The sequence below is a fragment of the Mus pahari genome, chromosome 22 (assembly GCF_900095145.1).
Source record: "Mus pahari chromosome 22, PAHARI_EIJ_v1.1, whole genome shotgun sequence".
Lineage (NCBI taxonomy): Eukaryota > Metazoa > Chordata > Mammalia > Rodentia > Muridae > Mus > Mus pahari.
Genome location: NC_034611.1, coordinates 17,812,226 through 17,829,553, shown reverse-complemented (window position 1 = coordinate 17,829,553; position 17,328 = coordinate 17,812,226). Strand labels below are relative to the sequence as shown.

Below are 17,328 nucleotides of genomic sequence, written 5' to 3'. Positions count from 1 at the left end.
ATAGTGCCATCAATATCATGTAGATAATCAATTGCTTTTTGATTGAATTTAAGGCTCACTCCACAGGAGAAAACTCATGGCAGGTTCTATAAATCTGGCCAAGAACACATGAGAGAGGAGGTCATAGGCTGTAAAGAATCTACTGTTATTTAACTATGTCTATCTTTTGTTTTGGGATGTATTTATTTTATTTATATGGGTGCACTGTAGCTGTCTTCAGACGTACTGGAAGAGGGCACCAAATCCTACTACAGACGGTTGTGAGCCACCCTGTGGTTGCTGGGAGTTGAATTCAGGACTTTTGGAAAAGCAGTCAGTGCTCTTAACCACTTAGCCATCTCTTCAGCCACCTATTTAACTAAATGGACATAATATCAAACTGCCTTCTAAATCCTTACATTTATACCTATAGAAATAGGTATATATGTATAAAGTGTAGCTTTCAGCCAGTCCTTAACAGAAAAGCTTCTTTTTTGTAGTGCATGGGATTAATACAGAGGCTCACGACTGGTCAAGTACAGGGAGTCAATGACTATGGAGTCCCTGACCTTTAAGTGAGACATCTGTATCACACCTACCTCCTAGCCTTAGGGAACAGCGTGGAGGGGGTCCAGAAAGGGCTGCATTAGAGCAGAGTGTTGGAAAGAGAACCTTCTGGACATCAGCCAGCCGAGGGACTCATCAGCTTACTGCAGCTGTGCTCACTTGGACATTTTATCAAATTTCATCATGGAAGAAGGAAGGGGTCAAGAGGAAGGACGGTTAATGGTGGCTGGAAGCAGGGGTGTTACTTTCTTCCATTTTATCACTAGTAAGTTGCCAATGCTCCAGTAGATAACTTTCCACCCATGCTTATGCAGGCAACTATTTTACCATTAAAAAAAGAGCAAGAGATATGAACATAAGAGAGGGACTTGCTGAGAAGAGTTTCAATGGGAAAAGAGGAATTAACAGGGTTATGGGCAACAGGAGCTAAAATTAATCATATATACATAGATACACATACATACACACACATAAATGTAAACATACATACATATAAAACTGCCAAAGAATAAAAAACACATTCTAAAAAAAAATGAAAAAAAAATTTGTCAGATGTGAAAAAGGAAGGTATACCAACCAGGGTCTTAGTCAGAAAGGCAGAACCCACACTTAACTACTTACTGCCTAGAATACAGAATTTGTTGTAACACAGAAAGAGGCAAGGGACTCAAAGGAGAGATGGGGACTCAGCTCAGAGATGAGCCACAGCAGGAAATTGCTGCTGCTTCCTGACCAAGGACTTGGGGAGCCATACTAGCAGTGGCTTGTCAGACAAGGGCAGGGGCTGAAGTAATGAAGAACACAAGTCAATCCAGGCTAAGAGTGAAGTAGGAAAAGATCTCTGACTTCTCTTTTCTTCTAGCCTCTGATTTTCCAGTGTCTGCCATCAGCCAACAACCCAGAGTGAAGCCAATTAGCAGCCTGTGAATTTCAAACAACTTTCTTTAGTCTTTCTTCACTAGTATATGCCATCTTCTGATGGGTTCAGGTCCATTTACTTTACTGGGTACACTGCAGCAACTCAGATATTTATGCATATGAGTCAGTGGAAAGGAAAATGGAAGAACAACGTTTAGAATACTCTATATTGAAAACAACTGGCTAGTCATTTTAGCTAGTCTCTCCTATAACTAGCTACCATGATTTCAAATCCACTGAGGAAAGAAACGGTTAAAAAAAGCCATAGAACTAGATTTAAACAGAATTAGCGATTCCACCCATCATCATTGTATAGACTAGAAATTATCCTGTTGTGATGGTTTGAAAAAGAACAACCTCCACAGGCTCACATCTGAATGCTTGGTCCCTAGTTGGTGTAACTGTTGAGGAAGGGTTAGGAAGTATGGCTTTGAGGTTTCAAAAGGCTTGTGCCACTCCTACTGGACTCTCTGCCTCCTGCTTGTGGTTCAAGAAATGAGTTTCCTGCTGTTCTTGCTATCATGCCTTCACTCCATCAGTGAATAACCCTTTGGAATCATAAGCCCAACCAAATGCTTTCTTTTACAAGTTTCCTTGGTCATGATATTTTATCACAGCAATAGAAAAAGCAACTAATACATCTTTTTAAAAAGTATCTTTTACTCTGACAATTTCATATATGTAAACTGCTAGCATTTCCTTGAGGCTCTACTCAATACTTGGCTAGCAACAGCCAGGTATATGTCTAGCTCGATATAAAAGGACTATTTGCCCCCACCCCCAATCTTCCCTCTCTCTCTATCGTCTTTCTTCCATTGTACCCCAGCTGGTCTCTTCTCTTTCTCTCTTCCTCTCTCTTTCTGCCCTTCTCTATCCCCTTCCTTTCTCTGTCCCTACTCCCTTCTCCAGACTTCTCAGGTCCCAAATAAACTTCCTTTTATACTAGGTCTGTCTTATGACTGATATCTCAGGGTGATGCCTCAGCATGGGCCAGCTAAGGTACCCTCTCCTGCAACCCCATACCACGTTTTATAAAACACAACATAAACAATGTATCTTGATCGTATGCACCCCCAATTCTCTGTCCCCAATGCTGAATTCACCCCCTTTCCACACTTTAGCCTCTGAGCCCAGTTAGTTTAGTGCTGCTTATTGGAATGCTGGCATCTTGTTTGCTTGATCTTGTGTAAGTCACCAGAGCTGCAGTGAGTTCATGAGTAAAACAGCTACACTGTGTCCAGGAGACATTGCTTCCCGGCAATCTTCTCCATCTTGTAATTCTTACTTCTCCTACTAGCCCTTTCTCTAAGCCAGGGGCTTGGGGTACATGTTTGATACGGATGTCCTACTAAGGACTGAGCACTGGTAGTCACTTCCTAATTCTCAGTACCTGACCAGTCAGGAGGCTGCATTAACAGTTAAGGGAAACACTACTCTATCTGTACAACTATTTGGAAGGCAGCTTGACATTAGATTCATCTAACAAGACAACAGTAATATATCTGAGGCCCTAAGGAGGCTAGGGCCTATGACCTCCCTAGCCATGGGCTTTTGACCAAATTTACAGTTCAGATATGTATTCCTTCCTGTAGAGCAGGCCTCAAATCTAATCCAAAAGCATATAGTTGCTGCCATAACATTTGTTTGTGCCACTGTTGCACAAAAGTGGGCACATCTTGCCTGAAAGGATATTATAACATGCAGGATTTGCTACTGGGTAATAAATAGTATTGACAGTTTGTCCCCCACCCCAGACAAGCTATAGCATTTTCCAGCATTGGTCAACAGGTAAGAAGTTTCCAGATCAGTTCCAGTTTGATTTCTTTATGTCCTGCAAGAATTCTGTGTTGTATTTTTAGCAACAGGGTTGATCATGCTATTAAGTTCTTGTGGGTAACCAGGAGCAAGGGTAACAACCCCAGTTATTGTGGGTACTTCTGGAACCTCCTTGTCCAATAAAGACTCACAGGGAGGAATCCTATGCCTGGTACTAAGGTTTTCATTTAATCACCCTTGTCATCTGGGGAAAGCACTGTCTGTCCATGTAGGTAAAACCAAACCCAAACCAAACCAAAAAAACAAACAAACAAAAACCAACAAAATAGCCACCACCAAACAAACAAAAACCAAACCCAAACAAAACAAAAAACGTTACAAAGTAGAGGATTTCTAAAAGGTTGTCACACATCCTTAGCTTTTTGTTAACCTTCCTCTCAAAAGTCCTTTGGTTTGGGTTTTTTGAAATAGGGCTTCATGTTGCCTAGACCAGACTTAAACTCCTAGATCCTCCTGTATTTACTGTTAGTAAAGCATAATGAGTAAATAAAATAATAAAATGAAGAGACTGAGTGTAGAACACAACTGTAACCCAGAATTCAGGAGGTAAAAGCAGAACTGAAAATTCAAGCTCTGTCTGTTTATTCTTTGAGATCTATCTTAAACAGTAACATAACAAACATACCCAACTCCCAGACAGAACTAGGAATCAGTGAGAGAATGTCACTAAACAAAAGAACTAAGATTTCCAGTTACTCCCTTTTTTTATATTTAACTCAATCCTAGCAGGTTGCAGCATAAAAGAATCATCCAGGAGATTCCTTACCTATCAGATCCCCACCCACTTTCTCCTCTCACCCCTCCTTCCCTCCCCTTCCCCCTACCCTCCCTCCCTTTCCCTCTCTCTCCCTCTCCCTCCCCCATACCCTACCTCTCTCAATGGGTCTCAACCTTCCTAATGCTAAAACATTAAATCTTTAAAATGGTTCCTTAAATTATGGTAACCCTCAACTACAAAATTATTTTATTGTTATTTCATAACTGTAATTTTGCTACTGTTATGAATCATAATGTAAATATCTGATATGCAGGGTATCTGGTGTATGAGCCCTGTGAAAGAATAGTTCAACCCCCAAAGGGGTTGCAAACTACACAGTGAGACCCACTGCTCTAGATTACCTATCCATCCATCCTTATCCATCCATCCTCCACTCACTCGCCCATCCATCTATTGATAGATCATTTTTTAAAGAGACATCTTGCTACATGGCCCTGGCTACCCTAGAACTTGCAATGATGACCACACTAGTCCTGAACTTGGGGTGAACCTCCTGTTTCTGTTTCCCAAGTACTGGGTTCATGGGTTTGCAGGACCATGCCACCATGCCTGACTACCGATGTAATTTTCAAACAAATGGTATCTATCTAAAACGTTTAGATTTTACTCATTTTAAATTTTAAGCTTTGTGTATTAATAAAAAGTAGTATTATCACTATATAAACTAACAATAACTACACCTATTGACTATTTGTTACTAGTACCTGTCTCATTTACACTCCGTAGTAGAAAAACGGTCCTGGTTAATGACAACAGGCAAGCATGACGTATGCCCACACTGAGAGGTACTGTTGTCTTCATGTGCACATAGAAAAGGTGAAATGGGAAGTGGTGAAACAGTTTGCCCACATACTAGTAGACTTGCTTTAATTTCCAGTAAGCGCCTAAAGTGGTGCAGTTTTGTCTCTTAAAAATATAATTCATAATCAAATAGAATTGGAATTTTAATATTAATTCCTTCATATTCTAATCCTATATGAAAAATTAGTATTTATTTTTACTGTATATTTATTTCTAAAGGCAATAGAGACTGAATTCTGCACCACAACAACTCTAGTTTCACTGCTTGTTCGTTCAATGGACCCACCAGTATACTATACATAAGCTATTCAAAACATTTCATGTTCTCTCAGAAAACTTACCAATTGTGAGGTCATGCACCGGCTGAAACCTCTTGTCTGTAAACTGTAGCAATAAGCACGATTTACCAACACCTGGAAATTAAAACATGAATAAACAGTCAGAGAAAAACTAACCCACAGAAATTCAGACTGACCTCAGAAAAGCAGCAGCAAGGGCATTGGCTGCTGTGAAGCGTGGTCATCATTTGCACGTGTCGACTCCCTAAGATAACCCTTTGCCTTCCCTACTCATTAGCTTTCCATGAAAAGGAGGCATGGCTGCCGAAGCTCTAGAACTGCAGCTAGGTCTCAGCAGCCCTCACCACAGCACCTCCCAGGGCAGTCGGATAAGACTTGTGTTGTCCTCTGTGTCATTTATAAAATGGGGACAAGAATGCATGTTCATCATAGAATTGGGAGGATTAAATCAGTTAATACATAATGCACTTAAAACACAGAGTAACTCTAGAGCTCATTTATTATCTAATTTAACTAAAAAGTCTAAATCCAACAGATTTTTACCAAACATTTCATTTCTTTAGGCCAAGCTTTCCCTATGCATCTGTGCTGCCTGAGTCCCTTCAATCCTAGAGCACCAGGCCTGTTCTTCACAGGTAGGGCCCAGCCTTTCCTGTGGGTCCTGAGAGCTAGCCATTCTGTTTATCTCCACGGTTATGCTTCTCTTTGTACTGAATCCTTTCCTTCAGTGGACAGATCTTCAAGAATCTCACATTCAAAGCACACCCACATCTCTCAAGGGAGGATAACTTCTTCTTGTTCAGCAGATGCAGTTGCCACACGGAGCAGTTGGTAAGCTAAACCTCAACGTTAGCTTTGTTTGAGACGGCTTCAGAAAAAGGAGAAAGCCCAATGGAGAAATGACAGATGTGTTTAGAAGGCAAAGACTCTGCTTTCCTCGGCAAACAGTTAACCACCACCTTCTACCTCTCCCTGAGCTCCATAAGGCTGATCACTTCCATTTGTGCCACTAATGCCTTTCTTCCATTAGCTGGATGTGATCTTTAATGGACTTTTATTTCTGAAAAGACATTTACTACTATTTTTAATCTACATTATCAGTTATTTAAATGCCTATTTTCATCTCTTTTATAAACAAAGCTCCTTGGGGAAAAAATCTGAAATTTAGTCATCTTCTTCCAAAACATCTGATGTGGAAACTACTACTCATGGTGCGCATGTGTATGTATGTCAAAGTATGTGCCATGTATGATGCATGGTGGTAGTCAAAGGACAACTTGTAGCAATTGGTTTTCTGCTTCCACCACGAGGGCTCAGAGCTCAAAAGTCAGGTCAGCAGGCTTCCTGGAAGGTATTTCCCTGCTAAGCTGATAATACTACACTTTAAGGCCTTGAGTTAGGTATCATGACCTCTCTGTTTAGCACAAATGATGCACGTAACAGTTCTGTAACCATTAAGTCTGCTTCTCTTCTTTTTTTCCTGTCCTGGTTTTGGTAGTACAGGCTGTCCTTGAACTCAAAGCGAAGCAATCCTCCTACCTAAGCCTTTTATTTTATTCTTTAATTTAACTTAGGGTCTAAGACACTGATTGTTCACTTTGTGGGATATAGGACTCTGAGAACCAAGTACGTAAAGACTATGTCTGTAGCAAACACTTAACATCGAGGCACATTAAAAATCAGATTCCCGAAACTCAACCCCAGAGAATCTGTAGGTCAGTCTTAAGGCTTTAAGTTTTATCTACTTAGTCTTCAAGAGATTTTGGGCAAGGAGCCCTTTGCAAGAAACACGGATTCTTAAGAATCCGTGTTTCTACTTCTGGTAATTTGAAGAGCCTTCAAACTTGGTTATGATCCTATTTTTCACAAGCCAAACAACTTACTTTCAAAATATGAAGGGGGAAAAGTCAAGGGTATGGAAAGTGCTAGGGCCCCTGCTAACTAGTGCAGAGCAGCGCTGTACAATGGTCCTACAGGAGAAAAGAAGAAAGGAAGGGGTGGGTGGAAAACAAAACTCCACTGAATGAACACCTAGCCTAGGCTAGAGCTTGTTTAATTTTGGTTTTCTAAGACTAGTGTCTTGCTATGTAGCCTAAACTGTCCTTGAATTTATACCAATCATCCAGCCTCAGTCTCCTGAGAATATGGGATTAGAACCCCTTAGATGATAAATTGATACAATTTATACAGATCCTATAGTAGAAATGCAAGTCTAACTTAAATATTAGAATTTTATTTTGTAACCAGAAAAAGTTTTAGAAATAGTCTTACTATATATAACTTCATTATAATATTTATTAGTCTTTCCTTTAATTTAACTTTAATTAAAATCTTTTTTAGTTTTTAACTCATAAATCTTGAACAAAAAAAGTTATAAAAATTCAGCTCAATTTCCCTGTCTATAAAATGAGAAAAAGAAAATCCTGCAGGAGTGTCTGCATACCTGAAAGCACAGGTAAGACCACCACTTCTCTTCAAATTCCTGGCCCAAGAGGGACGCTAACAGAGCCATCATCAGGACACAGAAACCAAGGATCAGCTGGGGGCAGGATCCTTCTGGTCTCTGTCTGTACCCCAGAGCTGACCCTGTACCACACAGCTCTTCATACCTAAATTCCTCCAGGACAGAACTGGTCTCCCAGGAGTACTGACACACAGGCTTGCAGGAGGGACAAGCCAAAGTGAGAGGCAGCAAGATCAGCTAACACCAGAGATAACCAGATGGCAAAAGGCAAGAGCATAGGCAACAGAAACCAAGGCATCATTGGAATCCAGTTCTCTCACCACAGTGAACCCTCGTTATCTCAACACACCAGAAAAGCAAGACTCTGATTTAAAATCACATCTTATGATGATGATAGAGGAATTTAAGAACGATATATATAACTCCCTTAAAGAAATACAGGAGAACACAGGTAAACAGGTAGAAGACCTTAAAGAGGAAACACAAAAAACCCTTAAAGAATTATAGGAAAACACAACCAAACTTGTGAAGGAACTGAACAAAACCATCCAGGATCAAAAAATGGAAATAGAAACAATAAAGGGATCACAAAGGGACACAACACTGGAGATAGAAAGCCTAGAAAAGAGATCAAGAGTCATAGATGCAAGCATCATCAACAGAATACAAGAGATAGAAGAGAGAATCTCAGGTGCAGAAAAATACCATAGAAAACATTGACACAAAGTCAAAGAAAATGCAAAATACAAAAAAGCTCCTAACCCAAAACATCCAGGAAATCCAGGACACAATGAGAAGACCAAACCTAAGGATAATAGGTACAGAAGAAAGTAAAGATTCCCAACTTAAAGGACCAGTAAATATCTTCGACAAAATTATAGAAGAAAACTTCCCTAACCTAAAAAAAAGAGATGCCCATAAACATATAAAAGACCTACAGAACACCAAATAGATTGGAACAGAAAAGAAATTCCTCTCGTCACATAATAGTCAAAACACCAAATGTACAAAACAAAGAATATTAAAAGAAGTAAGGGGAAAAGGTCAAGTAACATGTAAAGGCAGACCTATCAGACTTCTCACCAGAGACTATGAAAGCTAGAAGATCCTGGGTAGATGTCATACAGACCCTAAGAGAACACAAATGCCAGTCCAGGCTACTATGCCCAGCAAAACTCTCAATTACCACAGATGGCAAAACCAAGATAGTCCACAACAAAAATAAATGTATACAATATCTTTCCACGAATCCAGCCTACAAAGGATAATAAATGGAAAACACTGACAAGGAGGGAAACTACACCCTAGAAAAATCAAGAAAGTAATCTTTCAACAAATCCAAAAGAAGATTACCACACAAACATAAAAATAACATCAACAATAACAGGGAGTAACAATCACTATTCCTTAATATCTCTTAACATCAATGGACTCAATTCCCCAATAAAAAGACATAGACCGGATATGTAAACAGGACCCAGCATTGTGCTGCATACAGGAAGCGCACCTCAGTGTCAAAGACAAACACTACCTCAGAGTAAAGGTCTAGAAAACAATTTTCCAAGCAAATGCTCCCAAGAAACAAGTGGGAGTAGCCATTCTAAATATTGAATAAAATCGACTTTCAACCAAAAGTCATCAAAAAAGATAAGGAAGGACACTTCATGCTCATCAAAGGAAAAAAGTCTACTAAGAAGAACTCTAAATTCTGAACATCTATGCTCCTAGTGCAAGGGCACCCAGAATTCTCAACTGAGGAATAACAAATGGCTGAGAAGCACCTAAAGAAATGTTCAAAATCCTTAGTCATCATGGAAATGCAAATCAAAACAACCCTGAGATTCCACCTCATACCAGTCAGAATGGCTAAGGTAAAAAACTCAGGTGACAGCAGATGCTGGTGAGGATGTGCAGAAAGAGGAACACTCCTCCATTGCTAGTGGGATTGCAAGTTAGTACAACCACTCTGGAAATCAGTTTGGTGGTTCCTCAGAAAATTGGACATAGTACTACCTAAGGACCCAGCAATACCACTCCTGGGCATATACCCAGAAGATGCTCCAACATGTAATAAGGACACATGCTCCAGTATGTTCATAGCAGCTTTATTATAGCCACAAGCTGGAAAGAACCCAGATGTCCCTCAACAGAGGAATGGATACAGAAAATGTAGTACATTTACACAATGGAATACTACCCAGCCATTTAAAACAATAAATTCATGAAATTCTTAAGCAAATGGATGGAACTAGAAAATATCATCCTGAGTGAAGTAATCCAATCACAAAAGAACACACATGGTATGCACTCACTGATAAGTGGATATTAGCCCAGAAACCTTGAATATCCAAGATACAATTCACAGACCACATGAAGCTCAAGAAGAAGGAAGACCAAAGTGTGGATACTTTAGTCTTTCTTAGAAGGGGGAACAAAATACCCATGGGAGGAGTTATAGAGACAAAGTGTGGAGCAGAGACTGAAGGAAAGGCCATCCAGAGATTGCCCCACCTGGGGATCCATCCCATATACAGTCATCACACTCTGACACTATTGTGGATGCCAACAAGTGCTTGCTGACAGGAGCCTGATATAGCTGTTTCCTGAGTGACTATACTAGTGCCTGACAAATATAGAGGTGGATGTTCTCAGCTAGCCATTGGACTAAGCACAGGGTCCCCAGTGGAGGAACTAGAGAAAGGACCCAAGGAGCTGAAGGGGTTTGCAGCCCCATAGGAGGAACAACAATATGAAACAACCAGTACTCCCAGAGCTCCAGAGACTAACCACCAAAGAGGACACATGGAGGGACCCATGACTCAAGCCGCATATATAGCAGAGGATGGCCTTGTGGGTCATCAATGGGAGGAGAGGCCCTTGGTTCTGTTAAGGCTCGATGCCCCAGTGTAGGGGAATGCCAGGGGCAGGAAGCAGGAGTGGGTGGGTTAGTAAGCAAGGAGAGGGGAGGGGAAACCAGAAAAGGGAATAATATTTCAAATGTAAATAAAGAAGATATCTAATTTAAAAAAGAAAAAGAAAAAAATTAAAAGAAAATCCTATCAGGGCTATGATTTGTGTGGTTCAGTGGTAAAGCATTGCCTAACGTGCACTGGATCTGTTACCCAATAATACTAACATACACACTCATGCATGCATGTACTTATGCACAAGAAAGAAGGAAGGAAAGAAAGGAAGGAAGAAAGAGAGAAAACTAAGTAAACAAAAAACTGTTCCTCTCTAAAAGGAGTATCACAGGTTCAAATAACAAAATTTAAAAGTATGCTGAAAATTCAAAAATTCAATACAAGCATTAAAGATTCTTCAAGATGAATATAGAAATAGAAAATAATAAAAAAAAAATTCTAACCAAATTTATCTGGCCCAGTCAGAAGTTTTAAAGGTCTATTTTAAGAATATCTTTTTAAAAACTGTTTATGTTGGTGTCTGTAAACAGCAGCTTTTGAAAGCCTACAGCTCCTGGCTAAGGAAAGTGACTTCATGACTGCTTGCATGCTGTTGGCAGGCTCCTACACTGTCCCCTTCCAGAAGAGCAAGCCCCAGTATTTTTTAAATTCAATTTGATTCAATTTTTTTACTTATTCACTTTACATCCTGTTCTCTACCCCCTGCTGGCCACCCCCTCTCACAATCCTCCCCCCACACCCCCAACCCCAGGCACTTCAAGTTTGTATGGCTAGGCACTCCTTTCCCTTTGAGGCCAGACAGGCAGCACAGCTAGAAGTACATATCCTACATAGAGACAACAGCTTTTCAGACAGCCCCCATTCCAGTTGTTTTCAACCTACATGAAGACCAAGCTGCACATCTGCTACATATGTGTGAGGAGGCCTCAGTATGGCCTGTGTATGTTCTTTGGTGGTTCAAACTCTAAGAGCCCCCAATTATTTTTTAAATTTAACTTTATTATTGATTTGTGTGTGTGTGTGTGTGTTTCCATTGTCCTATCTGCACACTATGGTGGCTGATGACAGCAAGCTGAGCAGATATGGTCTGAAGACACATGACAACGTTTCAACCCACAATCTCACCTGGAAAGAGGGCTCTGCAGATGTGTCTAAGAATTTCAAGATAAACTAATCTGGAACTGAGATATGGACTAAATCTAAAGGCAGGTGGCCTCATAAAGGAAAATGTGGGCTGTAGATACATAGTGGAGTATTAGTAAAGATTAAGGTGAGGAAGACTACAGAACTGGAGAGGATCATGTTAGACAAAAGAAATCCGACTCGGGAAGACGCGCTTTACTTTTTTTCTGGTATGTCCTATCAACGGGCAAAAAGAAAAAACGAAAAAAAAGGAAAGGATGACTAGAGAAGAAGAAAGGGATGGAAAACAAGGTAATAGAGGGTGAATATGATCAATGTGTGATCTATACATGCACGAAAATGCAACAAATCTGCTATTATATACATTTCTCTGTGTTAAAAGGGACAAAGCATGGTGACGCACATCAGTAATGCCAGCACTAGAAGCAGAGGCCAAAGGATCATGAGTTAAAGTTCATTCTTGGCTACAGAGTTTGAGGCCAGCCTGGGCGGTAAGAGGCTTTCTCTTAACAAACAAACCCCCAAACTACACAAAACCACAAAGGACAAACAAGAAAAAACAAGGTTAAAGAAACAAAGACATAGGGAAGAAAGCCAGGAAGACAACCATGCTGCTATAAACAAAACAAAAAACCAAGAGGGCTAAAGAGATGGCTCAGCGGTTAAGAGCACTGAATGCTCTTCCCAGCAACCACATGGTGGCTCACAACCATCTGTAATGGGATCTGATGCCCTCTCCTGGTGTGTCTGAAGAGAGCAATGGTGTACTCATATATGTAAAATAAATCTTTAAAAAAAAAAACAACTAAACACCCTGAAAATATACTCCCACACACAAAAAATGAAAACTACTTATTGAATGCTCACCTGCTATGTTCTAGGTACTACTACTTGGTCACAGAAATTAATGCCACATTACCAAAAAATATAGTTTGAACAATGTAAGACACTGAAAAATATAAAGCATTAAAACCAAGTATACTGACAAAGTTGAAAGACTGCTAAAGAATCAATAAAATACTGCTGGTGATGCCTGTAATCCCAGCACATGGGAGGCTGAAGCAGGAGAATTGCTGTGAGTTTGAAGCTAGCCTGTGTTACATAGTGTTAGGCAAATCTGGGCTTTACAGCCAAGATCCTATATCTCAAAAAATTTGCTTTTTGGAGGGTGGGGGGTATAAGATGTCATAAAGAATTCAGCCCTGCCATGCAAACCATCTACCTTCTGTAAGGGTGACAGAACATGGGAATACTTCTAGGATGCAATCAAGGAAGAGAAATGAGCAAAGCAGGGAGCTTCAAATGAACATCTGTGTGCCCCTCTGCCAACATCACTTACATAGTTTAACTTTGTACATTAAAATTATTTTTACTTTTGAAATAGGATTTTACTGGATGGACCATGTTTAGTTCCAAATTGTAATCTCCTGCCTCAGATTCTCACTACTGCAGTTAGTGTGTGTGTGTCACCTTAACTTGTCCTTAAGTTTTCAGTACCACATGTTCTATGACAGTATCCATGAGTAACGCTTTCTAATTTTTAAAATATGGCCACTTTCTGGTTAAGTGTTTCAACATTTGGCTTCTGGGGAGAACACAATATCCTCTACATTCAAGGCTGGAGAGGAGCCCTGACAGACTTCTGTTATCAGCTTGCTCTCCCTGGGTCTGGCATGCACTCCAAGAAAACAAACCTGGACTCTGGCCGACATATGAAGTTAGGCTTCACTGAAAGGCCTTTACGAGCAGGGTCCTCAAAGCCATAGACACATTATGCACCTAGCAGCTGTTGGCTAAGGGTCCACAATGGATACACAGCAGAGAGCACTGGTAGTTTACTCCTGTTCTTGTTCCCAGTGCTGGGGCATACCTTTTTGCCTATAGTTCCTCAAAATCCCCATTATCTTTTTCTCAGTCTTTGACTTCAGGCTACCCATGCAGACATCTTGGAGCATTTGTTAGCATGTTTCTTTGGGCTCCCAGGCCACAGTGAGCCTCTGGGCCATGGTAGATGAATTTTTACCTTTCCTTGTCCTTGATCAGACTGACTGTTTCCGGGATACTGCTCAGCTGCTCTGTAGTGCATTTCTTGTTGGAATTTCATTTTTCTCATGACTAGGTTTGGGTCATGAGTGTTTGAGAAGTCCACAGAGAAGATTTTTATTTTTAACCATCAAAAAAGTAACTGTTCATTTTGGTTGACGCAATTTGTCAAGTTTCTCCACTGCAAAGAAAGTCACCCTCCTACTCCGCACTGCACTCGCTAAGACTGCGCTCACTAGGACCCCACCACATGGGCGTGCACCTCAGGGCTCTATACTTCTGCTGCACAATGCTGTTTCCCCTCATAGCCAAGTTTCAGACCATTTATATTTTTGTAGTAGTATATATAACTTTTATTTAAAAATAAAGAGCCTGCATTTGAAGTGCCCATTCTTTAGAAATTTTTTTCACTTCCTGTAATGCCTTTTTCATTTTTACTATATTAGCTTACACAAATAAGGTATTTTCTAACTCTTATCAGTAATATTAAATTTTTTTCCCAATCTCCACTAAATACACCTGTGCCAGGGAGGTAGAAGGGGAGGGTTATTTTAGCATCTGACACCCCTGCTATGCTATTACAGTGCTCACTCACAAGCTGTTTCAGAAGACAGTCTATATCCAGTTCCTCATCAGAGACCTTATCATAGCTGGCTTTGTTAAGTCTCCTCTACCGTCAACCCCATGCTGAGTACTAAATGCAGGACCCAGTGCTTGCTAAACAAGTAATGTTCTGCTACTAAGATAAGGCCCAATCCCCAGCTCTGTTGATTCCACCCCTGTAGAGCAAGGGTTTATCTAATAATTCAAAGTAGTGTCTATTCTTAATTTTTTAAGCATTAGGTGAACCTTCTGTATTTCAATGTATCCCACCAACCAACAAATGTTAGAGTCTAATACTTATTGGACTAGATTTAAATTCTGTACAGCACTGACAAGAAACTCTGCTTTAGGTTTTCAAGCCGTTTGCTCCTATTACAGTGATCATACTACTGACCTAATGACATCTACTGAAGTGAAAGAAGAGGACACAACGTGGAAGCATGCTGGTGCTTTCCCCTCTCCTAGAACCTAAAGACAAGTCTGACATTTTACCCATTCAGGCCTACTTTTTCAACCATTTAGCAAACTGTACCTTCACTATCTGAGCACAATCTAGCTTTCGTCCTCTGGTGCAGTTAACATTTACTCTTTGGTCATTTGACAATTACTCGAGTAGTCAAAAGACTCAGAAAGCAGATGCTCAGTCAATGTTGAGTTAATGTCACATTTGCATAAAAGACTTTTCTATGTATATGAGCACACTGTAGCTGACTTCAGACACACCAGTGGGGGGCACTGGATTCCATTACAGATGGTTGTGAGCCACCATGTGGTTGCTTGGAATTGAACTCGGGACCTCTGGAAAAGCAGTCAGTGTTCTTAACTGCCTAGCTATGTCTCTCCAGACTCTCAACTTTTTTTTTTTTTTTAAGATTTATTTTATTTATTATATGTAAGTACACTGTAGCTGTCTTCAGACACTCCAGAAGAGGGCATCAGATCTTGTTACAGATGGTTGTGAGCCACCATGTGTTTGCTGGGATTTGAACTCCGGACCTTCGGAAGAGCAGTCAGGTGCTCTTACCCACTGAGCCATCTCACCAGACCCTCAACTTTTTAAAAATGGGACATTTTTTAGACAGGAGAGTATTCTATGGAATAAAACGGGACTGTGCTACATGAGAATCTCATGTCTACCATGATCTATTCTGAATTTACATGTGATTTTTCCTTTGAAAAGGTCAACAGGAGGTGGTCAACTGATTCCCTGCTAGTGAGATCAGAGGATCTGCAGCAGGGCACAACTCAGCTTCCGGACAGCAGCAGCATTTGGACCTCTCTATGGCCAACTCCCCTAGTATTGCCTCAGCTGCCTCTGGAGTTTCTGCAGGATCCAACCCATCTAAGTCCCTCAGTAAACTGCTATGGGCTGACCTGAGACTCACCCCCTCCAATGACACCTAGGTGCCAGATCTGTTCCTTTATGCTCTGTCTAGCTGCAAAGGTAGAGTCCCTTCTCTCAATTTTTTTCCCCAGCTTGCTTGCTTGCTTGCTTGCTTGTTTGCTTCCTTCCCTTTTAGGCTGAGTGCAATGTATCCCAGGCTGGTCTCAAATTTGGTATGTAGTTGAGGGTGGCTTTAAACATTTGACCTCCTGCCTCTATCTCCTCCGTGCTGAGATTACAGGTGTGCCGACACAATGCCTAGTCAGTTTTTATGTGATGCTGAGGATTATACCCAAGGCTCTACATAGGAGGCAGCTTTGATGGAGTCACACCCTCAGTCCTTTTACCATGTTCCTTGATTTTTTTCTCTACCCCATAGCAGTCTTCCCCCATCTTGACTCTAATTTCATTACAGTTAAGGAGTCTTGATTTTGTTCCTGCTTTGTTCAAATTTTTGGTGATCCCTGTCAGAAAGGTGAACTCTGACTCATAACTTGGCATGACTAAAAACATCCTTCAGTAAGACAAGACAAATTGGTGAAATTAGAAGATCTAGAATATAGATTAAGTGTAGAAAACCTTAGTTTAAGTGTAATACATTTACAAATACAAAGTGAGATATAATTTAATTCAAAATCAGAAAATAGGACTACGATCTTACTGATCATAGGCAGAAAGACTAATTTTCACAAGTAAATTGTACATTTGGATGAAAGGGCAAAACAACAGGCAAAGAAAACAGCAGAGAAATAAGCAGAAAATTCCCTAAAGGTCACAATTGACTAGTATCCTCTGATCTGTGGGACTGACTGTCAAAATAAAGCAACTTTGTTGTCCAGAAGTGATAGCAGACTTCACAAGAACAGGGAAGTCTGCCTTCACCAAGCTAAAACTACGTGCAGTAAGGCATTTAATTCTATCACTGGTTTAAACAGTCTATTGTATGATATAAATGTTTAATTGCCAGAATTTCTCTGGAGAACAATGTTTGTATTTGAACAGAACACTTAAAATAACAAGGTGACTATTTCTTAGAAGCAGGTTTAAAAAAAAAAAAAAAAAAAAAAAAAAAAAAAAAAGAAAATAGGACTAAAAAGGATGGCTCAGTTGCCAAGAGCATTCATTGCTTTTGCAGAGGACCCAGGTTCAGTTCCCAGCACACACAGCAGCTCATAGCTGTAGGGCTCCAACACCTCTTCTGACCTTCACAGTCTCCTAGATGGATGTGGTACAGACATATCACCACACACACACACACACACACACACACACACACACACACACACACACACACACACACATCTGTATAACAAAAACAAATGAATAAAAAAATGGAAAACAAAAGAATTTTGTACTTTTTTTAGGGAATAACTTATGTGTTAATCTAATAGCAAGTAACGCAAATAAATACTTTTTTTGAAAATAATACTATGCCTCTTCCTTTCTCGCATCTCATTCAACTTTCCCCACTGGTTTGCTTCAATCATAGAAAAGGACCAGTGTTGGAGAAAAACCAGGACAAATATATAACAACCAGAGAGTCCTCCAGGATAACTGTGGTGGATTAAATATGAACGGCCCCCAGAGAC

At 40.3% G+C, this 17,328-nt stretch overlaps 1 protein-coding gene across 2 annotated transcripts in view; it reads right to left on the bottom strand.

Moving 5' to 3' along the window:
- Nucleotides 1-17,328, bottom strand: part of Rab2a (RAB2A, member RAS oncogene family) — a 64,973-nt gene that overhangs the window by 33,815 nt on the left and 13,830 nt on the right. For both annotated transcript variants that reach the window (XM_021222149.2, XM_029533278.1), the window contains exon 2: nucleotides 5,221-5,292. In XM_021222149.2, coding sequence (XP_021077808.1) covers nucleotides 5,221-5,292 — 72 coding nt within the window. The remainder of the gene's footprint in view (nucleotides 1-5,220; nucleotides 5,293-17,328) is intronic.